The sequence below is a fragment of the Gallus gallus genome, chromosome 8 (assembly GCF_016699485.2).
Source record: "Gallus gallus isolate bGalGal1 chromosome 8, bGalGal1.mat.broiler.GRCg7b, whole genome shotgun sequence".
Taxonomy (NCBI): Eukaryota; Metazoa; Chordata; class Aves; order Galliformes; family Phasianidae; genus Gallus; species Gallus gallus.
Genome location: NC_052539.1, coordinates 18579916 through 18605193, shown reverse-complemented (window position 1 = coordinate 18605193; position 25278 = coordinate 18579916). Strand labels below are relative to the sequence as shown.

The window sequence follows — 25278 nt, the reverse complement described above, 5'->3', positions numbered from 1 at the left end:
AACTTCAAACTAACGAAGGCAAGGTAGGAGCATAAGAAAGACAAAAACATTGCTATTATTATCCATCAGTTTACATTTATTGAAGAAAACCATACAAAAAACATTATACAGTTAACGTGTACCCATATTACATACAATGTCAATGCAAGCTCAAAACCACATTTTTGTAAAGCATTCAATTTACCTCAAGTCCAAGCTGCATCTCCCTAAGACACTGTTCCCATCACAGTTGCCTTTTAAAGCCAATCTTCTTTTTACACACGGGTAGTTTCTGCAGAGAACACTTTTCTCAGGACGAAAATGCATTTCACATGCACGCAAGAGAAATATTTGTGCATACATACGAGTTTTATAAGCTATTGCTAGGGAAGAAGGAATCCTGTCAACTGCAGGCTTTCTGAAAGGCCCGGTCCCCCCCCACTTCCAGACAAAAGCAAAATAAGAGCCCTTAGCATGCAATGGAAAACTTAAAAATTACTTTGGAAGAGAACAGGGGTGAAACATTTTCTACCATCTGATACAATAAAATACTACTGGTAAAACGATGAAACATGCCAAGATAGGCTGTGCAAGGGAATAACAATCCTGTCTGCCTGCTCAACTTGAACAAAACAGATGACCTGTGACCGTGCTAGACTGAAGATCATCCACCTGACATTTTACTTCATGTCCTACTAGAGTCTAGGCTGCAGAACGGTATATGAAAATCTTTCCCCTGCTTCAATGCTTCCCTTACAGAACTTTTCATACTCTTTACACTCTACCTAATTTAAGACTCCAAGGGGGGGAAAAAAAAAAGCAAGAAACATATAAACACAGCTTATGGACAAGTTCATTACATTTCTAAGAAAATCTAATTATCTTCTGCCATCAAAGTTAACTCCAATTATTTTTTTTTCTTTTTAAAATTCTCCTAAGAACGATGAATTTGGAGAGTTGAAAAATAACCACTACATTTAGTACAAAACAGCATGCCTGTAAGCTCTGCAGTGATAAAGTCAATGCACCTCAAGTGCTATATGCTGAGGTAAGAAACTCATCTTCCAAACCCCACCCAACATTCCAATAAACTGGCTTTCTTCTTTGTTTCCTCCCACTGGCTAAACTTACCAACTGAAATATTGTTAATAATATTTTAGGAATGACAGTTATAAGAAAAAAACACCATGTAAAAGGAAGTGAAGAAATGACTCACCCCAACACTAAAATTCACAGTATCAAAATCCAAACGGTACACACCTAACTTTTTCTTGTGTCAAAAATGAAGTCAAATTACACATTACACTACAGATAATCAAATATTAAGTAGCTTGAGAAACTAAACGACAACTATTGATTTAGTTCAAAAAGTCAAGATATCTAAGCTTGACCATATAGAAGAATATAAATTAAAATTGCTTGTTTAGTATTATTAAAATCACAGTTAAAAAAAAAAAACAGATCATGGAACATTTATGGTCAAACAAATAATACTTTCAAGAATGAGAAGTGATCAAAACAAAATTATACCCTACACCATGGGATACATTTCAAATCTGTTATGCTTTTGCCAATTTTACCTTCTACATGGAGCCCTTCTATGGTCCATGCTCATCGGCTCACCAATGGCATACACTCAAAGGATTCCTCTTTACTGGTAGTAACTATCTCAGGACCTGATTCTATGAGCTATGATTTGGTGCTTGCAGCATCTTCAGCACTGTGTGTGAAAATGAAGGCAGTATTTTTGAATATTTTTCTTGAATGTACAAATAAGCAGGACTTTTGAAAGAGGAGCAGCACATTTCAGAAACAGAATAATCAACAACAAAAAAACAAACAGATGCTGCTTTACTTTAAGCTAAAAAAAGAAAAACCTGTACCAGACCATCTATAAGACATACAAACATTTTAAACTATCAAAATATACAGCAATTCAGTTAAAGTATCAAGAAACAAGATACACTGACTGATATATGGATAAAATATTATTTGCTGTATCGTTAACATTTAATTGGTGCACATGCTTTTCCAAGTAAAACATACTAATCTGTGAAACTCCAGATTCTATTTTCCTACCACGTCAAGTATGAATTAGCAAACTGAGTTATCTCAAAATGCCACTAACACACTGTAACTGTAAGACAAGTCATCAAGTTCAGCGGCAACAAGAACTTATATTCTTTGTATTTACGTCTTATGGATTGAGTGAGAACAGTGCCCTACTAGAAAAAACATTTGTGAAGGCTGTTGACATTTCTATCACAAGTAATTCCTGCATATTTTCAAGGTTTTGATTCTCTAATTGCAACAAGTAGCTATTTGAGGAAAAAGAACAAAAATGACTACTTATTCTGCTTGACTTCAACTACTGCAGTCTACTCATCTTTTCTTAAGAAAAAAACGATACATATTTACCTAGAAATATAAACAGTTGTTTAAAAACTTAAAGACTTTCCACTGAAATGGAACCGTGAGTAACAATGCATTTGGGAAAGCAGAAGATTGCTTTTCAATACACAACCACAAAGATCTCACAGGGACAACATTAATGTACTGAAATATTTAAATTTATATACTTCCTTAGGTTGTGCTTACCTGTTGCTTTTTTGCAGCAGAACCTAAGGTGGAAGGTCTGGGAAGGCACTGTGAAGTATAAATAATTGCACTGTTTGCAATTAATAAAGATTTTATACCTTAAATGAATCAAAATCAACAGCCTCCATTTTGTGAATGATAAAAGAATCCAGTGAATTCAATTTTGCTCAGTTCAGTACATAACAAATGCACCATTCTTTAAGATTATCTACAAAATACCATGCAAAATATCTGAACTATTATACTTCATACCCTACACTAAAGATAGCAAATACCCTCCTATCCTTTATAAGGTACCAGAATAATTCCTAATTGTAAAGGGATAAAAATAATTCCTTCCATTTCTACAGCACAGTACATACATTGCTAATTACCTGAATAAACTACTTCAAATTTCAAGCCTCAACTTTTACTTCTCTGTGCAGCCACCCTAAAAAAAAATATTCTCAAAGCAACAATACGTTGTTCCAAGAAAGTAAAGTAACAGTTATAGAGTTAAAACATACCTACATCACTACATATCTGCAAACTATCTGACGACAAAAACAACTTCTGTCTATCAAGTGGCTCCAAAAACTTCAACGTTACGATATGCATACTTTAATACACTGAATGATACAGCTGTCTCAAGAGCACTAAAGGAAATACTATTACTCAGATAAACAGCAACATAATTTTTTCTTTTTTTTTTTTGCTATTGCTATACCATTCAGGAATACTTACCCACAAAGCTGACATTATGTGTATGTAATATGTATATACGCAAACCTATGTTTCTGAATTAAGAAGCAATTACGATTTCCTAAGATATCAGCACTGTATTCCAACATAATATTCACACAAGTACGGCATTTTCATTATGTGGAACATTGACAAAAAGATACTGTTGCAGTTCATCAATTTGTCATTCTGATGTACTTACAGTGCAATGCTCCTTGAAGGAACAATCAAGGATGATACACAGCACAGTCCTCCTCACCCCTACAGAGCTAGTTCTATACTGGCTGGATCAAACCTGCACTTCAACAGACAATGGCAAGACAGACTGTATTGCATGTTGTCTAATATATGCAAAGAGCCAATAAATATGCAAAGAGCAAACAGGATTTCAAGAGAATCAGACTTTTTAGTATGAGCATTAGAGCAATAAGAAATTTCAAGTATATTAAAAAAAAATAAAAATCAATCGATTCAAGTACTTGAGTATTTACGAAAATAGAAGTTATCTGCTCTGCAGGAAGTTCTCAACCACTCCCCATCACTCAAACAAAACAGCGTTTCAAGGACAGATGCAATTTCTGTAACTACTATGCATACCACATTGACTTTTCTACACTGAATTTTGAAGTGGACTACTTTTAACTGAAGGCTTAAGCACATTAGACTTATAATAAATTTTATAACTAGCCTGAAAAAATCCTTAAAATAATTATGCAGGAACAGCTTTGAAATATTCAATTAAAAACAAGTCATCTGTTGTAACAGCTGCACAGGTCTGAAACAGTGGTCACATGTAAAAGGAAATTTCACTGTTAATGCAATGGAAGTATGCCAAAAGATCACCTTAAACACATGCAGTTTTAATCAAATAGAAAGAAAATTAAGATATCAAGATTACTGGTGCTAGGCAGCAAAATACAATGAATGAAAGAGATCCTCCATCTACAACTATTCTGCAAGAGGGGAAAAACATGCTAATGACAACTGTTTAAAACTCAACAAAGCTCCAAGGGGAAAAAAGAAAATCTCATTGTGTACAGGTACCTTGATTCAGCGTTGTAAATCAATCCTATAATTCTTTAAATACCCACATATCCAACTTACCGACACAGGAGGTTTCATATTATTTATTGTAAAGCACAAAACAGGCATTTTAAAAGTGATAAAGAATACATTGAAAAAGTACATTTATATCACAAAGCATTGACCACATAATTGCAAATACATTTGCTGGAATGTGTACATCTACACTAATACTAAAAACAAACCATTTTTCATTTCTACACAGAAATATTACCTCCTATCAGTAGTGATAGATATTTTGTACATTTTCAAAAACACTATTTTTTTTTTTTTAAACCAAACAAAATTAAGATCTTCATCAAGGCGTCTGCATCCATACATTTAACAAAGGTATTTTCCCCCACACAATGAAGCAAATACTGTATTGTCCACTTCTTATTATTGGCCCTGTGCAGAAGAGATACATAAGAGATACACAACAAGTTAAAGAAAATCCTTTAAATCGAGCTAACTCAGGAGTGAAGCCTTTAAGAAAGAAAAATTGGTTAATGTAAATGGTGGTGGCTTCTTGCATGGTTTTCAAAACCCTGGGAGGAGAAAGTTTTTTTCTTTTTAAAAAAAAAATTAAAATCACCGAACACACAGATAGATACAGAAATCAAGTTATCATGTAAACGTCTTCTATTAATTATTCTGATAATAGTAGTTATTGTGCTAGGGAAAAAAAAAAAGATGCATACTCCAAAGGTAACAAAGCAGGAGACATGCAAAAAAATATCTATAACCACTGAAACAGAAGCCAGCCAGAAAACACACTGAAGGAAGTTTATACCTGTGGTGCTGGAGGATGTTGCGGCATTCCCTGGGGACTTGTCTGGGCATAGTATGCTGCCTGCTGCCTGTAGTACTCAGCCCATGCTGCGCTGTAATCCGGCTGACCACCTGGCGGAGCTCCAGCAGGTGCAGGAACTGCTTGACCTACAAGTGATTCAGGTTATATAGCTTTGCTGCTGCAACAGAAGTGAAACAATTTCGAAATCTTGCTGCCTAACCAACACCACTTTGCTTACACTTCTCAACAACCTCGTGGCTGCTCCTTCTTACCTTACTACTCATTCTATTATTTTAATGCAGTGATTTCCACTGAGACAGGATTTTCCAACTCCTGAACCACGGTACAAAGCGTAAGTCCTTATAACTTAAGGTCTAAACAGACCTGATCAACCAGTTTAAACCAAAATACAAGTTAGCAGGGAAGATAGCTTTCTGTCACCTATCTAGACTGACCTTATCTTATACTCTACAGGATGCAATACTTAATTTGTCAGAACCTCATTTATTCACTCCCCCAGTTTCGGTATGCTCAGTGGGACTTCTGCATTTCTGCAAGTTATCTTTTTTCAGAAGAGCACTAATTTTTGTGAACCTTTATTCCCCAAGAGTACAGCCCTGAAACTTCTCAACCACCACTCAAAGCACCAGTGCCTGTAAGTAACAGTATACACACACACGCAGCTAAGAACAACTGATCTTTCCAACAAAATCAAATAGCACTTTAAAACGTTTTTATAAAGGTGGTAAGACTTTTACATTGACTCTTTTGGGTATCAAAAATGTTACAGCCAAACTCAAGACCTAAGTCATACGACTATTTCAAGGAAGGTTTGTAGCAGGCGTATTTTCTTCCTTTCCTCTCATTTCAGAATGAGCAAAGCCACTCCAGTTATTACCACTATGTTCTTCACAGATTTTTATCTCAAGGGTTCTTTGCTAGTTACCAGTGAAGAAGGTACCCGACTATGAACACAATAACCTTCTCTATTCAGCCACTGCTGGCACACATCCAGACAGAAGGAGTCCATATATATTTTCTTAAACTTCTGAAACAGAGCGCTTCTTACCACTGTAATACACGATCTTAAGAGGTCAGAATACTTCCATTTGGAAAAAAATAAAATAAAAGCCAGGACTGGATTACTGCCACTGAAACATTACCATTGGAATACGAACCACATCCACTCTCCCAGCCAAATTGTTACACGTTTTTTTAGTGTACAAGGAAACCAAACCAACCCCTATCCTATCACAGTACATCAAACCAACCTGAGTAAAATGCAAGCTTCCATCCTATACAATTTTAAGACAGTGCCCCTAGACTGATCTTCTGCTCATAAGGGAGAGCTTCCAAAGGATGAAAGCTAGAAGTTCTCAATACTACCTGTATTAACTCACTTTTTATTCAACTCCAAGACCACAGAGCAGCCTTCTGGGGAGTACAAGTATCAAGGATTCTAATAAACTGCTTTCTACAGTATCAGATAGAAGGGTGTTTTTTTTACTTTTGTTTTTAATCCCGAACTCTTCAGGAATAAAAAGTGTGAGCAGAAAATGTGAATATCTGACGCTGCACTACCCTGAATGTGTACACATCAGTCTTCCATTCTCTAGCCATGTAACTTATGTAGTTTTTCCACTTACGCTGTTGGTATCATTAAACAAAAAAACAACAACAGAAAAAGCTCTCTCCATCAGTTTCTGTATTATACAGTAACACAGTTTTCTTAGAAAAACTAACCAACACTTACTGAAAACTGCGGAGCTTCAAACACACGTTACCATTTACACTTACACCCTACCATAAATTACAATTTATGCTTCTGTCAACAAGTTTAACCAAAGCTACCTTTAAAATATGGCTACAGACCATCCCAGGATACACTTTTTCCAAGTTTCCAAAGCAATGTATGTATTAACTCCTACAATGACATACAGATCATTTAGTGAAATGTGACTTCGTGTTCCTTGTGAACCATTACCCATGGAAGATTGTTACTTATGTAGTTAAATGTTTACTTGAACTCTAGCAGAGAAAAAGAAAAATAGTATGTCTTCAGTTCAAGACAACAGCACCAATATGTCTTCAAGCATGAAACTGCTGTCTTGTTAACCTAAAGTTTAAAACAAGTTTTTAAATGTATGACTTAGGGTACTAGGAGACAAAAGGCTTGAGCCACCTACGAGACACACATACAGTAACTTACCGGTGTGCATAAGCAATTTCATTAGTTCTTCAGTCTTACTTTTAATTGTATTTGCTACTCAAAGCAATAGTTCCTGAGCAAAACAAGGGTCTGAAAAACAGGATGGACCTTGCCACTATGTTTGTGAGTTGGTAACATGTAATTTTCAAGCCACTGTTATAACACGCTTAAAAATCATAGGCAAAACACATGTTCTCTGTGATTAGCTGTGTCCTATTAAACAAGCAGCAAGTCACTTAGGAAAACAGTATTACAGTTTTCATTACAATGTTCGGAGCACTTTAGTTTTTAGGTCACTACATGAGAAAAATCCATTTCACCAGTTGCAGTATCACATGAAACTTGTTCAGCTTAGCACCACTATGAGCTTATCACTGCCTTATCAATGCAGTCTTCTCCAGTAGCAGAACTAAAATTATTTGGGCTCTGCACCCACGTTTCAGTTCAACTACCTGAAACAGCACATAAAAAAAATTCATACATGACATCTATTTGTGTAATTATCTGTGCTGTGAGAAATCTGAAATGGAATCCAAGAATAATTCAGAATTATGGGTCATCTCCTTTTGCACGAGTTACAGCCAGCAGCATTACAGCACAACAGGAAGCACGAACAGTAGTAGCTGTGTTTGAGAGACGTGCGATCACAAGAACGTGCTGATGTAGAACCTTTCTATATGTTAGATCTTCTACCACTTAACATAGTAAAGGAAGCAAGGGAGAACACCAAATTATTTACTGCAAAACAGGGAATCTGCTCCTCAATCCCACTTGTGCACTTCATCCTCCAAGCAGATAACAGGAGAAATTACAGATTCTATCTCAGGGCTTTCAACATGCCAAAGCAGAAGGCTTTTATAATTTACAAACTCAGGCTAAGACTAGAAAAAAAAAAAAAAGATGAGAACCACCTGTTTTTCCTCTTACTTGATTTTTGTTAGAATTTATCCATTTTGAGTTTTAAGAACAATTCTTTATATTTCCTAATGTCTCCCTCTTAGCGTTAAGACCCCTTTTTGGACTTGTTCCCCAGAGCTACCCACCACCTTTCAAGCCATTATTTACTTAGAGCAAGTGCAAGACTACTGCAATGCTCACTTTGCTTTTCAGAGATAACAAAAAGATGGCAGAGTCCCTGCTAACAAATTAAATTGCTCTTAATTTAAGGGCAATACAAAAGCTCTAGTACCTTGTATTGACCATGTGAGCTGTAGTAACACAGACAGCAAATTTAGAAAACAATTAACCCCCACCAAAACCAAACAATAAAAAACAAAACTTGTTACATGAAACTGGAAGAGAAAGAATGTTCATTCTTTCATAATTACATAAAGGGGACACATAAAGGGGTGCCATTCAAAGAGGGGGGGGAAAAAAAAGAAAAAAATATCAATTAGTCCCACTAAAATTAAACAAACAAAAAAACCCCAACAAACGAAAAACCAAATAAATCAGATGTCCTCTTCTACAAATCTACATCACATATAATAAACATGAGGGATCAGTACAGTCGAAACATTTACATACAAGACTTTATGATGATTTAAAGATAGCACTTTCTGCCAATGTACAAGACCATATACTCTCTTTATTTAGTCAGTGATAGAACCTTAAACTGTAAATGTAAATACACTTTGCTTCTTAGAAGTCAGGTTGACCAACTATTTTCAAGAAGCTTGCAACAATATATAAACTTCAGTTTAAAGCACAGAACATAGATGCTGCAAAGCAAATACTATTAAAAAACCATATCATGTAAATGAAAGCTAGTTATGATTTTAATACCTTGATCACAGAAAGCAGAAGTTAGAACAAGAAGGAAGATAACTGAATGCATATATGGCAAAGCTACTTAACACCAAAACCAACATTTTCATTAGAAGAACAACCAGGCCTCCGAAAGGTACCTGAAAATATTTTAAAATACTCAAAATTTTAAGCACCTAAAAACGATTGTATCCCAGTGATTGAGTACAGACATCTTTAAGCAGAAGGTTTTTTTCCCAAAGCTCATTACTGGAATGAATACAATTAAATGCCTTCACTATTATTCTCTGCTTTTCTTCCAAGGTGCGGGGTTTTGGTACAGTAGTTTGGGGGACAAGTTGATAATCCTTTCTTCTTTAAGAAAAATAAACCTCATCAAATGAGGCATGCAGATCTCCTACAACATCCTACAGAAAAAGGTGAAATATGCACACATACCCATTTTTTTGTAGTATTCCTCCCATGCCTTTGTGTAGTCAACCTGCCCTGCTGGTGCTGGGTTTGGCTGATCTCCTGAATTGAGCAACAAGAAATAAAGGTTTAAATAAAATGACTAATTTTGGTTTTATATAACAATCTAAAAACAATCAGATGAACTTTTAAAGTAATAATAATCTCAATATTACTCAAATCTGTCACTGAAAGCCTATGTGAAATAAGCTGCTAAAAACAAAAACAATTACTGAAAGAAACCAAGAATTATGTGAAATATTCAGCATGCAATCAAAATTCAGAAAAGCGTACATCTCTCGCTGTTTAAAATGCTAATTAAAATGCATTAAAGCCTCTAACTATTACGATACACAATTTAATACTACAGCTGTAATTTTCTTGAAACCACAGGAAGTGAGGCAACTGTTTAAGCAAATGGCAACTAACTGGCTCATTCCATTTTTGCTTCTGACTGACCACACTAAAAAGATGCAAATTAAACTAGCCTAAGCAGCAGGAAAATTATGTGTTCGGAGTTACATTACAAGACAAAGAAAAGATGACCTTCATTAATGCTGAAATAAAAAAACAGCAACGCTGAAAGCTGTAAACAATATTTTTTAAGAAAACAACTCACCTTACAGTAAGTTTATTCAACATACAAAGACAATAGAAAATTATGGCACATCTACAACCACAGCAATAAGAAACTTATCCACTTTACTAAGCAGCTACCTTGCCCGTTGGTTTGGGTTGTAGCTGGTCCACCAGGAGGGGCTGCAGGTGGTGGCTGTGCTTGCTGCTGATAGTAGTGAGCATAGTAAGCTGCCCATGCTGCTGAATTAGGATCTGTTCCTGGCTTTCCTGTGAAATAAAATATAAGCACTTATGAAAACACTGCTCTCAATCAGCCCTATCCTACGCACCTTTATTTTCCTCCAAAGAAAAATCCATTTAATTAATCACGTCAGCCTTCCATTTTTCCTTTCTAGCACAAGCGTTCTATTGGGTTTCATATAAGTGCACCGTATAAAGCACACTTTCACAAGACTGCTGAGACAGTACCTTTCTAGAAACCATGCTGCTACAGCATCATTTATGAAAAAATTTTTAAGCAGAAACATATTAGAATTTATTTAAACAGTCATGTTACTGAACAGCTGCAACCATGAATCATTCTATCAGCAAACTTCAATGGTTTCACTCTCATTATAGCCTTGCACCCACAATACTGGCAAAAGTAAGACAATTGCAATGTTTTTTAACAGTAAAATACAGAAACAGTATTGTAAGAACCTGGGTTCCCATATGTGGCTATAAAGCATCACTGTTTACTTACAGCTTTTTAGTAAAACAAATGATTGCAACATTCGCATCTTCTGTGGCTATTTCCATGCTTCCCTTATTTTTAACTACATCTAGGTAGGCCAATGATGTTGCTTCCTAGAGTCTTATTTCTCTAATGTTTCTCACATATAGCCTGTAGGAACGGTTATTCTTCTTGCTGAATCACACAGAGATTGATTACATTAACACACTGGCAATCCGCAAAGATTTCATATCTGCTATTAGAAACCATGATGTTCTATAACACGACCGGCTCCCTTTAGTATGATTTGCATCCTTGAAGAACATAAATATCTGTGAATAATTGGGGCCAAATGATGAAAAATTTCACACAAGACCACATACACAAATGACACCTTAGGAGAACTACTATGGAAACAAAAATATATTTTCCCCAAACCAAAAATAGCTAAGCAAGTGACTGACTGAAGAGAAAGAAGAAATCCCCTGAGAAAAAACATCAGAGACATGAAAACCAGAACACAACAAATTTCATGCAGTATTGCATTAAGCAGTCAGATGTAACCAGTCAATATGCATACAGTAGTATCAGCATAGAGAAAGCAAAGTTAACAGTTGGCTGTTCCCCTTTTAAATTACACTGCTAGCTTTGACAACTGTGGATTTAAGCAATATTACTACATTGTGGGACTGTGCTTAACTTTTCTGAGGATACTGTCAAAGGATAACCTATCATGTGCTCACTGCAGAAATGCTTCCACATAAGAGAAGAATTGCATACTCAGCTTAACACGTTACTAAACGTAAAAGCAGAAGGAACCACATCTATTGAACAGCTTGCTTGGATAAACAAAGAACAGTATACTCATGACAGATGCAGCCAATACTACACAGCCTCATTTAACACAGAGCTCATATGTAGGATTCTAAGGTTACCTGGAAATAGCAAATAAGCGATTGCTTGGTTCCACCCCCCACCCCTTGCCTTTTATAGCTATTGCTCCAGAACAAAAGATCACAACGTGCAGTTCACTGAATTTCCAAAGAACGTGACTGTAGTAAGTAGCTCCACTACCATGCAACAATACAAGCATGGCATGGAGGAAGAATCTGGGGAGAAAAAACCACACCAAAAAAACCAGCCATATGTTGTGTTGAAATGAGTGACTGTGGACACCTGCATAGAAATTGTTCAAGCAAAAGCTAGTCAAAAGAAACACCAACTTCAACTGCACCAACGAAAACTTCATTAGATTTATAAGACAAGTATTTACCTGAAAAACAGCAATAAAATTATCAAGACAAGTATTTGCCATTTTTCTTCATAAAATCATGAAAAGGTGGTAATGAAAAAGACTAACTTTTTGGCAATGGTTTTGGATTAAATGACAATTGGTAGGTTGAGACTTCAGGTCAAGTCACCCGGAATCATTCTACTTTCAAGTACTGGCAACAGGCATTTTTTAATACAGAGCAGAACACATGCAAAATTACCATATGAGTTTAGGAACTGAACCTACAGATGGTTCTTTGCCAAGAGCAGCTATATAAAAGACTTCGATATGAACAGAACTCTAGATCGTAACATCTTCCGAAGTCCTATCTTTTCCCACTCATTCCAGGATCAGTGGCTATCAGAAAATGATGTATGCAATTTTAACAAAAAAGAAAACTGAAATCATTCAGTTCAAGTTCTGAAGAACGCCTGCCTCAAACAAATGAGGTACAAGTGACTCAAGCATCTAGCCTTACCATGCCTTCTGCGAGTGCAGTTGAGATTCCCGACTTGCTTTAGTCCAACCAAAGGATGCAACTTAAAAGCAGGAGACTAAAACTTCAGAAGTTGTAACTAAGAAAAAACTCCTGATTTTGACAAAGATAAACAGACACAGAAAAAACAGATCCTACAAAGATGCATTTCAAAGAAAATATGGAACTATTATAACAAAGCCTCAAAATACATAATCCTGTGTACTTTTATTGTATCAAGAACAGCACAACAGAAGTTTCATTCCTCAAAAAGGACTGAACAAAATATATTTGTACCAGACTCTGAAGAGCAACCTCATATAGGTCAACAAAAGCTAGAAATATACAATACAGCATACTGTTCAAAGTCAGGATCAGGGAGGCTGTTCAAAATAAAATGAGAACTCATTGAGCACTGAAAAAGAAAACACATTCTCAAAGAACTTTATGTAACAACATAAAAGCTAATCATATTCCATTACAAGAAAAAAAGAATGGATTTGCACAAGATCAGATAACCAAGCACCTCACAAGAAGTATCATAAACTGGGATGCAAGATCAATAACATTTAATGAAGAAGCACATTCCAGCTCTAACAACCAAATTTGAACATCTCAAGAAACAGGGAGAGGGGGGAGTATAGAACATACATAAATTGACCATCTGTAAAGAAAAGCCTTTCAGAGTTACCAGTGAAACACATGTATTAAGAATGCATATACTTGTAAGGACAAAACAAACGCGCTCGAAGTTTACCACGCTACAGTACACTGTGCTCCATTCCTTACCTGGATCTGGTGGATTTGGTGGCTGCCAGTGTGGATAAGCATTTCCCCACCCTTGTGGAGCATACGGAGCTGGAGGACCACTAGAAAAGACCAAACAATAAAATAAATTGAAAGCCAGTGTCAGGGTCACACAAAGAAGAAAGCTCACTGAAGCAGTACTTACTGAGGTGCTGGGCCAGGAGGCCCTGGATTATAAGGAGCTGGGTTATATGGTCCCATGGGAGCACCAGGGCCTGGTGGCCCAGGAGGTCCATGTGGGCCAGGAACAACACCATGGGGTCCATGGGGAACAGGTGGACCCAATGGATTTACCGGACCCTGTAACAGAAGAAGCACGTCGATGAAAATGAACCCAGAATAAGGACCTTTCTGCAGTTTAGATGTATAAATCTGAACAATTTAAGAACGGCATCTAAAAGGTTTGATGGCTCTTAAACTTCCTGGGAGAATATGGTCTTTCTGGTAATGTTTAATTAGGTTAACAAATAGAGTTGAATTATTACTTCCACAGCTGCTTTAAGTTGCATTTATCTCAGTTTTCTTGATGAATAAAAATTTTAGAAAAACACTGATTTTCCCACCAGTTGAATTAAAAAACAACAACAAAGCAAGACCATCAGCGTTTTAAAGTACTGATGCATCTCAATCTGGCTATCACAATGATTATATACGTTTGTAAGGTCAGGTACAAAAACCAGGCAGTAATTTTTTTTTTTACATGCATACACAGGCATACAAAAATACAGTGTCATTTAGGGATTAAAACTATAACTGAACATACCAAGACTGTATACTAAGAGTAGAATACTAAACAAGGAGCTTACTAGTTTTAAGAAAATGAAAGATACCTTTGAAGTTGTCAAATGTATCATTATGCACAAAGCAGGTACATTCAACAACTTAGCATTACAAAAATAAACTTTAACTATAAACGCAGACACAATTCATTATCAATCAACTTGTTATCTGATACACTAATTTGGAAGTGAAATAAAAGTAAAAAAAAATCTCACAAGAGACTAGCTGTCTTCTCTGTTTACTTATGAAACAAAATATAGTTGAACACTCACTCCAATCTTCTCTTCTATAAGTTGCCGTGCATAATCTATTTGCTGGGGCGTTCCACGGATAGTAAACATCTTCATGTTTGGGTCTGCATTAGGTGGAGGATTTCTTTGAAGTTCTATTCTAGCACCAGACTGTTGGCTTATGCTTTTAATAGTTTCACCACCTACAATGAAACATACAACTTTTATAACATTAATGCATTAAGTGAAATGAAAAGATTCAATCAAAACAGAGAAAAATCAACTATATAGAAGTTTAAAATTAAGAACTGAGAAGTCACCTATGCGTGAGTCACATAAAAGCACTTTAAGAGCACTTAAGTCTCTTCACTGTACCTAGAGCATTGATTGCAATAAACCAGTAAATATGATTTAAGACAATATTGTTACTAAAAAAAAAACCAACAAAAAACAGCAAAGAACTCCTACTATGCTGTTTACTTCTTTTTCCACTCATGTAAAGATGTAACATTAGTCACAAAGCAAACAGTACCTGCAGTTATCATTGAATACAACTGTAAAGCCTAAACTCCTATAAAGCGGTAGTTAAAAACATATTACAAAACTAGAAGATGAACGTATGGCAATGTCCATGTTTTTTGCAGTGCACTACCAACAGAAATACAAATACCTCTAAATCAGCTCTTCCCATTAGAGAATCCTGAGAAGATACTTGTATCATTAGTAGAAACGAAAGTTTCAAAACAGGTCATTTGGCATTTAAAAAAATAAATAAATCAACCTCCTGGGTCAAGAACTGAACTCTGTCAGCCTATTTGTTGTGTCTGAAAAATACACTTGTTACAAAAGAAGATAACAATTTTCAAGCATACACTAATTTAGAAGATGAAATTCTATGAGAAGTGATTGTTTTAATAAACACCAAAAAAAATTGTCACGTGATTCCACTGGAAAAGATCTTCACCATAATGTATGAAAATTAGTCTTAGAGTGATTTACAGATGCAGTAACACTAGGTTGATGAAACAAATTCAAATGCAAGTTAAGTAGAATACACATCTAAGAATCTAGCAAACACTACAAATGTAGTTTAGTATTTATCACTGTTAAATACATAGGTTAGAGAAATTGCTTGCTTGATTTTTATCTATTGTGGTGTGTTTTGCTGAAGAAAATCTTTCCTACCTGAAGTCTGATAGTGCTAGAACAAGGGGTAATGGTTTTAAACTAACAGGGGAGATTTAGATTAGATGTTAGAAGAATTTTTTTATTATTATTTTTTATTATTTTTTTAAATCAGAGGATGGTGAGGCACTGGCACAGGCTGCCCAGTGAAATTCTGGATGCCTCGAGGCATTCAAGGCCAGGCTGGATGGGGCACTGGGCAGCCTGATCTAGCAGTCAGCAACCACGCTCATGTCAGGGGGTTGGAAGTGGATGATCTTACAAGTTCCTTCCAAATCAAGCCGTTCTATGAAAAGAATATTACGGCTGTTATAATTCAGCAGGACTGTGTTGCTATGCTATATACAGAACTATATGCAGGGACTTTTCCTTGAAGCGCCTCTTTAGTATGGATATTTATGGAAACAGAAAGAAAAAAATTATTATCATTTTTTTTAACGTAGAGATGCACATATACATAAAGATACATTGCCTTTGCCAATGATTAATCCAGTTTTGCCAGTGGGAACAATAAAATTGAATTCCTGTAATCCACCAGGGGGCCCCATGTTCCAGTTGCCTTGACCTCTACCCCTTCCTCGACCACCAGGTCCTCCTGGTCCACCAGGGTTACCAGCCTAAAAAGAAAAAGCAACAAATTAGCATGTTTATGAAAATTACTGCAAAAAAATTACATTTTACTTGTTTTACACAACTCTGTATATCAAAGGTGAGGACAGAAAGGATGAACTAAAACAGCAATAAGTTTCAACTGTAAAAAGGTATAATTTCCAAAAAATGTAGCAGTGATGTCTATCTCATGAAAAACAGTTTTTAAGCACTAATTTCAACCAAAGGTAACAGCATACTGGCTATTAAGACATACAAAGCAGCTCTGAAGCAGAGATTGAATACTGTTATGCCTTTGAATCAGTATTACCAGTGCCAACTTGACTACTAAAACTGCAGCTGTAAGAGCAAACATTCATATCCCAGACTTAATTTTGAAGGAAATTCAGATGATACCATTACAATGTTTTCTTGTGTTTCTAAAAGCCAAATAGGATATTTTAAATAACATTAAGTACTACCCAACCTGAACACTTCGAAGGAGATCTGTAATAATTTCTGCAGCGTGCTGACATCTGTCAGGAGGCCCCGTGATCTGGGCTATTCTATCTGGAGTTGTTCCATCATCTAGAATAAAAATGAATGATTCCAGTATATGCAATCCATTAAACTCATTCACAAAAACATACAGATTTATTACCAACCTGGCTTAAATTGGATCCTAACACCAGCATCATTCTGTATCTTTTTTATCATCTCTCCATTTCTTCCAATTACAATACCTACAGCAAACCGTGGTATTGGAACCTTAAACAAAATAAAAGGGTAACATATTAGAATGGTAAACTAAGGCTGGACCTATGCCACTTAAGGCTTTTTGAAGAGTGATTTTTTTAATTTTATTTTTCAATATCAACGATCAATCCACAAGCTCATTAAATAACGGAAGAAAACATCAAAAAGAAGGAAATCCAGTGCACTACATGTTCTTATAATGGCAGAAATTACAGTGGATAGTATACTTTCCACAAGTAAAGAACAAAGTTCTAATAGGCCTAAATAGCAGATTTCAGTAGGTGTAACTTTCAGCTTCACCTCTGATGAAGTTGTAAGTTCAAAACTTGCATAACAGGTGGAATTAAATACTCTAATGTCCAAACTCCAATTTCTGTAATGACATCCATCATTATATACTTAGCCATAAAACTTACTTGCTTTCATTTACAAGACTTAAATTCGCCAACTAACTGCGGCTCTTCAGAACTGTTGGTAATATAAAACGAATACTGCACACCATTTAAAGGCAAAACTTAAGCAATTAGCAAATACTACTTACACACTACAATTACTTTCAGAATCTAGTCAAAAACTTTCAACAATATTAATCACTTTAACATTTTAACATTAACATCTCAAAATACAGTGAACAAGTTTTTCAACCATGCTTACGTCTATCCCTTCATTTCCTCCTATTCTTGACCCATATTCGTTGCGCACCTCTCTAAAGCCACCTTGATCACGAATTAACTCCAGCACCATTTCCTTGGCTTGCTAAAAACACAAAGAAAGTTTATTTAGGTACTGCAACATCTGCACAGATTTAAAAATCATCTGAATTCTGAAGGACTCCTTACTTGAACTTTATAAGGGTCTCCAGTTATTCTAAGGGGCTTGTCAGCACCAGTGTTCTGTGGACCATCTTGAATCATAACCATTTTGACACCTGCTCGCTCCTATTCAACAAAAGGGAGGTCAATACTCACTCAAATCCAGACCTAATACTACCACACACTTAAAAAACAGATAGATATATACCTGTAATTGCTTAATCGTCTCTCCACCTTTACCAATAACTAATCCTGCTTTACTTGCTGGAATCATAATTTCTTGGACTGCGTTTCCAGGTCCATCACCATGATGAAAACCAGGTGCCGGTCTTCCCTTTTCAACTATTTGATCAAGTAATCTTTTCGCTGATCTGTGAAGGAACATACACGCTTATAAATACACTTATTCCTGCAATTGTCACTTGCCCATGTCTGCTCTCCTTAGAAGAAATCAAATTAAAACATCTCAGACACCTTTATACACTTAAGTTTCAGAAATGCATCAAGGACACTTGTTACTTCATAAACATACACTTCACAAGACCTTGAGCCCACCGCCTGTTTAACTTCCTTCAAGACCTTGAAAGAAAAAAAAAAAGAAGTAATCTGATATCAACCATGATGCAGTTCTCTAAGGGAAGTGTTTTTAATGCTTTTCCCAGGTCTCTTTCCAATGTGTATTCTAGCATCAAAATGTACAACAGACCCAACAGTCTTTAACAGTTAAAGGTATTATCTCTCTCTGCCAGACAATGATTTTTGCTGAGTTTGTGGAAATTAACCATCATTAACCATCTTCTGACCACCTGCACTAGGGCAATCCCAAGCACAAACACAGGCAAGGTGGAGAATGGATTAAAAGAAGTTCTGAGGAGAAGGACTTAGAAATATTGGTTGATGTTAAAACTCAATGAGTCAGCCATATACAGGTGGCTTTTTAGGCTGCAAGCACACCGTGGACTGCGCCAGAAGAACCATCACTACCAGGACGAGGGAGGTGATTCTTCCCATCTGTTCTGCTCTCACAAGACCCTACACAAGGTACTGCATTCAGTGCTGGGGACATGGATCTGTTAAAATCAGTCCAGAGGATGATCAGAGAGAAGGTAGAGTTTCTTATGAAAACATTCCAATGTGTCAAACAACAGCTAGGCTGAAAGGACTGTCTTTTAGTTCCAGTTATACTATCTGCAGGAATAGTACACACACACAAATTTATCTTGAATTGCTCACAGGCTGAAATTTCAACTCATCCACATTCTTTCCTTCTGCTTGATCAAGACAAGCACAGAAGGGTCTGTAAGTTACAAGGATTCAAGTCATAAAAGGTAGTTCCTCAACCAAATACAGAAGTAATTGTTACCACCTCGAGCATGACTATTTTGCCTGAATTACACAGAAAAAAATTAATTCAGAAAAATAAAAGATGGAAATCTCATCATTAAAAATATTATTAAAACTTTCAGCATTAACTACAGGAGTTGACATAGCCACAGTTCATTCTTGCCCAGTGCATTAAAATCACAAAAAACAAAAGTTTATTCTAACAGTAATTAATTTAGGCAACCTGGCATGACAGAACTTCTTTTTTCACCTACAAGCAGCTAATTTTAGAGCATTTGGTGTTAAGACTTACAAACAAGGTAAAAGAAGTAAAAAAGACTATAATAAACCTAGCATTAATATCCAGTACAGTCACAGTTGCTTTTTGATTCTGCACGAAATGTAAGGGTACTGGCACTTCTAACAGTTAGAAAAAAAAGGAGGCAAAAACAAGTATATACAACACCTCACAGAGAGTCAAGTGCCAGAGTAAAATCATTATTACAGCACTAAAACCAGCTACAAACTCTTCCTTGTAACACGTGAGCTGAATAGACTATAATTAGAAAGGAAACTCCCAGAAAGGAATGACATTAGGAACAGCAGCATACTTAGCTGCAAGGTATGAGGTGAAAGCCATGCTACTTTAACAAACGAACAATATGTAGCTATAGGCCTTACCTGAAACTATAAAGTGGGACCAGCTAATGAGGCACTACCAAGTATACTAACATAGCTAAAATCATTCCTAGTCAAGCCAAGATAAGCAAGTCTTCCAGTAAGAATAAAAATTCAGTCCCAGTAAAAAATGATTTCGCTATCACCTTCTCCTCTCAACACAGGAAGGCTGAAGTGTATTTTGCTGATTGGCATTACTTTTGTACCTTTAGTTATACAGCTTACACCAATAACACACTTAAGAACTGTCAAACTGCACTCTGAGTAACCCCTTCTCTTAAACATTACTTTTCTCCTTAATCTTTTCAATTACAGCTGAGTTTCATTTTTGTGTATTAGAATTTTATTATTATTTTTTAGCACTCAGTTATGCATTTCATCCTCAAGAAGTGTACAGTTAGATAAACAAAACTGAAACCATGTTTTGAACTTAGAAATTTAAGTTTTGTTATTATATTCATACTTTTGTCTTAAAGCCACAGGTATGCTGAGTGATCTGACTGCAGTATCAGGGATTTTGTACATATTTAGCACTAGATGGCCTCTTCAATGGAAATAAGACAATACCTAAACATAGCATTTAGATCTAAAAAAATGAAATGTACTGCATGTTTAAGTACGAATATCAGGAATTTAATTTACTTACTGAACAGATTCTGGGGTTCCAGTTAGCATGCATGATCTTTCAGGCAGGCCCCCACTATCTAGGGTTATAAAATAAAATCAGTTTAGCAGTCAGCAAGAGTTGATGAAGACAATACACAAACAATTGGAAGGTCACTGAAGTAAAGAATTTGTTCTATTACAATACTTTGTGCTTCTTTAAACTGTGATAATCGTGATTAGAACACGAATTAAAATGTACCTTAAATGAAGGTATGGATGAAGGCAATCAGACAAAAAACAAACAAACAAAAAAACCCAGAAATAGTTACCAGGTGCAATCTGTATTTTACATCCTGACTCTTGCTGTATGCGTGAGATCTGCTCTCCGCCTCTGCCGATGACTTGTAGAAAGAAAATAGAGAAAAATATTTGTATTAACAGCATCTGCTAAAATCCCTCACTATAATGCAATACTACAGTCAGACTACTTACTAAATCCAACCATTCCATCTGGAACTTTGTACTCCTCTGTCATCACAGACCTGTAGAGAATATTAAATCCAACAAAGACAGTGAGCATACAGAAACCAAAGAAGCACTAAATTTAGAGATAACATCCCATTAAACTAGAGGAAGGAAGTCAGTGCCCAACCATTGACTTGGCATTCATGCCTCTCACTAACTTTAAAAGTCATATGCAAGCATAGTGGCAAACAAACTAAGAATATTCAAATGTGACCAGAACAAATTTAACATGAATTAATTGATTTTGATTCTATCTTTTATTCTCTTTATTAACAGGTGTGGGGTACAGAAAAGGCCAGTGTATTAAAGATTTTGATCTATGTGTCCCTCAACAGCAAAGGACAGAATACTTTGGATGCATTTGTTTAGGGACAAGTAATGAAAACTTGTATCAAAGTAGCTGACTGAATGATCAGCTGTGTTAAGTCTACCCCTATTTATTTTTTAAATCCATGACTTTTCTGTTTTTAAGACAGCACCAAGCTCCTTTCCCCTTAGATCTACTTCCAACTTTCGGTAACACTACTAAGGAAAAGCAATTCATTTTCCTCCTACTATTTTTGATGCACAGCATTGGCTGCCAAGAAAAGACAGACAGCAAGATATTACCAGATGCATTCTAAAGGTTTGGCGTGGGACTGCTGCAGCTAAATTTCAATGTATGACACAAACACGGAATAACTGTTTTATGCATTGATATCGCTTTTCCAAAAGAATTTCCTGAAACTGCTTTCTTTCATTACAGTGGAAAACTTTACATAAGATGTAGCGTTAACTCTTACCTTTGTTGTTGATGCATTGGTGGTAGCTGATTTCCAAAAGCTATAAAGCAAATTTTGAGAATTAAACTCAAGAAAATGCTATAATTTACAACTAAGATTTTTGTTTGATAAAACTCATCCACACGGAAGTCTGTCCAAACTGACTTCCTAAGAAGTCTTATCAAGATGTTTAAAAATGTAACCAAAATATTCTCAATTGTTGCTAATATATCCTTTTCAGTTTTACCAAGCAGATTTGCCCAGCTTCAAAGAAGGAAGGCATAACCCTCCAGCCATTCTTTTGATTTTACTGATTAAAGTACCACCTACCAGAACACAGTTTCAAACTGTCATTCTGAAAATGCTACACTTGTTTAGAATTTTTTTTTCCCAAGAAAATAAAAACTACTTACAGTCATTCTGAGGAGCAACTTTCTTAGCATCTGGTTGATCTGCAAAATTAAGATTTTTTAAATTTTTTTTGCCAAGAAATTCAAGAACCGTTAACACCTTTTAGTGTGAAGTGCAACTTTCCAGTGTATTTTAGTCCCCCTTTTTTATTTTTCCTTTTTTTATTTTTCTCCAATTTCAGGGAGTTGATCATCTGAATAGAAGAAAGAATCTCACGAGCACTCAGCACTTGGTTAGTACAGCTGAAAAGATGTTAGGTTTTTCTGTGTATCTATTCAGTAGTTAAACAAAAGGTGGAGTTTTTAGAACACGCTGTAGATCGCTCAGATACCCAGTCACTGAAACTTAACTAAGACAAGGAACAAAGTTTAGGTCTATTGGTTGCTCAAGCTAATGATGCTTCTATAGTTAAAAAAAAAAATCCATAAAAAACTAACAACAACGAAAAAAATCTGACAATGACTACAAGTCTAAATCAAACATTTGAAAACAACAGTATCACATAGCAATGCAATCTCAACCTGGATGTTGGTACAAAATTCCTACCCAAATATCAAGCATTTCATAGCATAAAACTTCAAAAAAAAAAAAAAGCAGATTCAAAGCAACTACATCACTACCATCCAAATCCTTTTTGCACAGTAAAGGAATAAAAAGCATAATTAACCTTTATCTGAAAGGATAGACTTCAGATGCTTCCTTCCCACCCCAAAATATAGGTCATATGAACCACCATAATTCATGTGCAGCAAAAATTCAAGACACATATTCCAAGAAATATTTGTGTCTATCCAGAAAGATCCACTAGTTTATGTCATGTTTACATACTAAACACAGGTAATAAATAAAAATTCCTGCCTTTAAAAGGAGAGGGCATTCCCTCCCAGTGTGTTGTACTGCTCGGACTTGTCCAAGAGCCATCTACACATAAAATAAAAAGAATACATTACATATATCATCTGAAGCATCATTAGCTCATTTTTGTATATTAAAAACCTCACCATCAATAGAAAAAAAACTTTATTACAGGACACAAGAACTCCTGATATAAAGCCTTAGTTACATTCTGTAGACTGAGTTTCAATCCTCTCTCAAAGGAAAAAAAAGAAACAACAAAAAACCACTGCCCTTTTGTAAGGCCTACGAGAACATTTCAACAAGTTCAGAGATTTCTTTCCATATTTTAGCCAGGTTTTTTGAGTTTACTAAACATATCAAACCCTGTTCAGTTAAAACTGGCTGCTTAGTAAGAGACAGAAGAGGACACACACACACACTTCAAGAGAAATCTTTATTACAGTATAAAGGAACTCCAAAAATCTGCAACAAACTAGGAGACTTAAGCATGAACTCATATATACTATATACTTTAATAATAGACTAAGTAAAAGTGTCTACAAGGTAGAAAATTTACTTTCCTGTCTTTGTTTAAAGTCCTATGCTTTTACAATAAAATGCATTAATACTTTTAAATGAACCTGTGTGATCATAAAGTATATGAAACAACCCAAAGAGTGGCCACTTCTTATTCTGATTACAATTTGGAAACTGCAATCTGTTAGATGTAAGAAACAGAAGACTTCAATGACATACCTGTAACAAGCGTTTCTCGGCCACAAAATTATCTGCCCCCCTCCCCAGCACACACTTTCTTCTTAATAGCTTTTAAGCCACACTTTAAAATATTTTATAACAGGCTTATGTGGTTTAAAAGAAGTTTCCCCACTGAACTGAAAATGAAAAAGCACGTCATGCTCTATAAAGGGAACAAAACACTCTTCTACTGTGCTATGGAAAACAAAACAAAAAAAAGCACCTGAAATCTTTCTGGCACCATGCCCACACTGAACAAAAATAAATGCAGCAGTAACGAGCTCATACCTCCATCCTCGAGAGGTCTTTTTTGTCCTCCATAACCGTAGTCATTGGAATTCATGGATGTACCAGCATCTCCTCCAATTTTTGCTGCAATCTAAACAAAAGGCAGATGTAAGGGAACAAGCAACAACAACAAAAAGCAGATCTTCTGAACAACATTAAGCTCTTCAGATGATACAAGCTACAACGACCCAAAACAAGTAAATGGCAGTCTGCTGCTAAAACAGCTCTGCAAAGAGAAGTTAATTTTTTAGTATATTCCAGGAGACTGCGGTCACCCTTTAACACCAAAGCTTTCTATATAATTTAATCGATTAAAAAAACTCTACCCTTCACATAATACAAACTTTTTTTTTTTCCTTTCCCTAAAAGGGGCTTTTCCTTTCCTGCCTATTCTTCAAGAAATACTGCGGCACGTCGGAGAGCTCGACTGCTGGAGCCAGTCCCGACTACGCCAGCTCTTCAAATGTTGCCCAAACCGCGATCGGTTATTACCGGACGAGGCGAAAATTTTGCCCGAGAAATCATGAAAGCATCGCCCGTAGCGCAACAACTACAAAGGGAACTTCGGGCTGAAGAATTTCGAATCGCAGCCCTCAGTCCGCGCCTTCCCAACCGGTCTGAGCAGGTCGGCGGGCAGCGCGGGCGCCTCGGGGAACACAATACGGGGCCGAGCACGGAGCCGCCCTCCCGCGCCGAGCCCAGGCCGCCGGGCCGCGATAAGGCGCCGCGCCCGCCGTCCCCCGCCGAGATTTCGCGTCCCCTCAGGCCCTGCGGCGGCGCGGAGCCCCGCGAGCAATGGCGGAGCGGAGGCGGCCGAGGGCTGACCGGGAAACCTTTCACCGCCCCGAGGAGGGCGGACTGGCGGCGCGGAGGGAGGTGTGGGGACGGGACAACGCTCCCCCCTCCCCACCCCCCCGCGGTGAGGAGCTGGCGGAGGGCCCCTCCTCGCCGCCCCCCCGAGCTCAGGCGCCGAGGCCCAGCCGGGAGCTGCCCTGGGCGCCCATTGATTTGCAGAGCCACGTTCCTCACACACCTGCCTAGCTCTCTGCAGCGCGTCTTTAAAGGCATCGTTCACTCCTCCACCTCCACCACCGCCTCCCCCGGGGGCGCCCGAAGCAGGAGGGGGCACCGTGGAATAGTCCGCCATACTCGCTCCGCCACTGCTTCCTGCCCCGCTCGCTGCCTGCCAAGAAAGAAAGAAAATGGCGGCGGGCGGGAGCCTTTCACATTCCTGCGCTGCATCGTGCTCGGGGAGGGGGGAGGAAGAGCGGGAGAACCTCGCGAGACCTGGGGCGGGGAAGGGCGAGATTTCATCGGA

The 25278-nt window shown here is 36.9% G+C and overlaps 1 protein-coding gene across 45 annotated transcripts in view; it reads right to left on the bottom strand.

Moving 5' to 3' along the window:
* Nucleotides 1-25278, bottom strand: part of FUBP1 (far upstream element binding protein 1) — a 55058-nt gene that overhangs the window by 29026 nt on the left and 754 nt on the right. For 4 of the 45 annotated variants that reach the window (XR_005861811.2, XR_005861812.2, XR_003076335.3 and 1 more), the window contains exons 1-21: nt 24994-25198; nt 23961-24051; nt 22938-23000; nt 22082-22120; nt 21690-21729; nt 20875-20924; nt 20712-20783; nt 20423-20480; nt 17984-18146; nt 17803-17901; nt 17618-17719; nt 16873-16975; nt 16695-16795; nt 16092-16236; nt 14477-14637; nt 13570-13724; nt 13407-13486; nt 10296-10424; nt 9567-9641; nt 5153-5298; nt 2578-2625 (exon numbers count right to left, since the gene is read on the bottom strand). Coding sequence is in view for 32 of the 45 variants with exons in the window: in XM_015290827.4 (XP_015146313.1) it covers nt 2578-2625; nt 5153-5298; nt 9567-9641; nt 10296-10424; nt 13407-13486; nt 13570-13724; nt 14477-14637; nt 16092-16236; nt 16695-16795; nt 16873-16975; nt 17618-17719; nt 17803-17901; nt 17984-18146; nt 20423-20480; nt 20712-20783; nt 20875-20924; nt 21690-21729; nt 22082-22120; nt 22938-23000; nt 23961-24051; nt 24994-25107 (2034 nt within the window). In the remaining 13 variants the exon portion in view is untranslated. Of the gene's footprint in view, nt 1-55; nt 4768-5152; nt 5299-9566; nt 9642-10295; nt 10425-10691; nt 13001-13406; nt 13487-13569; nt 13725-14476; nt 14638-16091; nt 16237-16694; nt 16796-16872; nt 16976-17617; nt 17720-17802; nt 17902-17983; nt 18147-20422; nt 20481-20711; nt 20784-20874; nt 20925-21689; nt 21730-22081; nt 22121-22937; nt 23001-23960; nt 24052-24452; nt 24761-24993; nt 25199-25278 lie in introns of those variants that run through there. The other 41 variants (XR_001467823.3, XR_001467822.4, XR_006939954.1 and 38 more) reach the window with 41 other exon arrangements.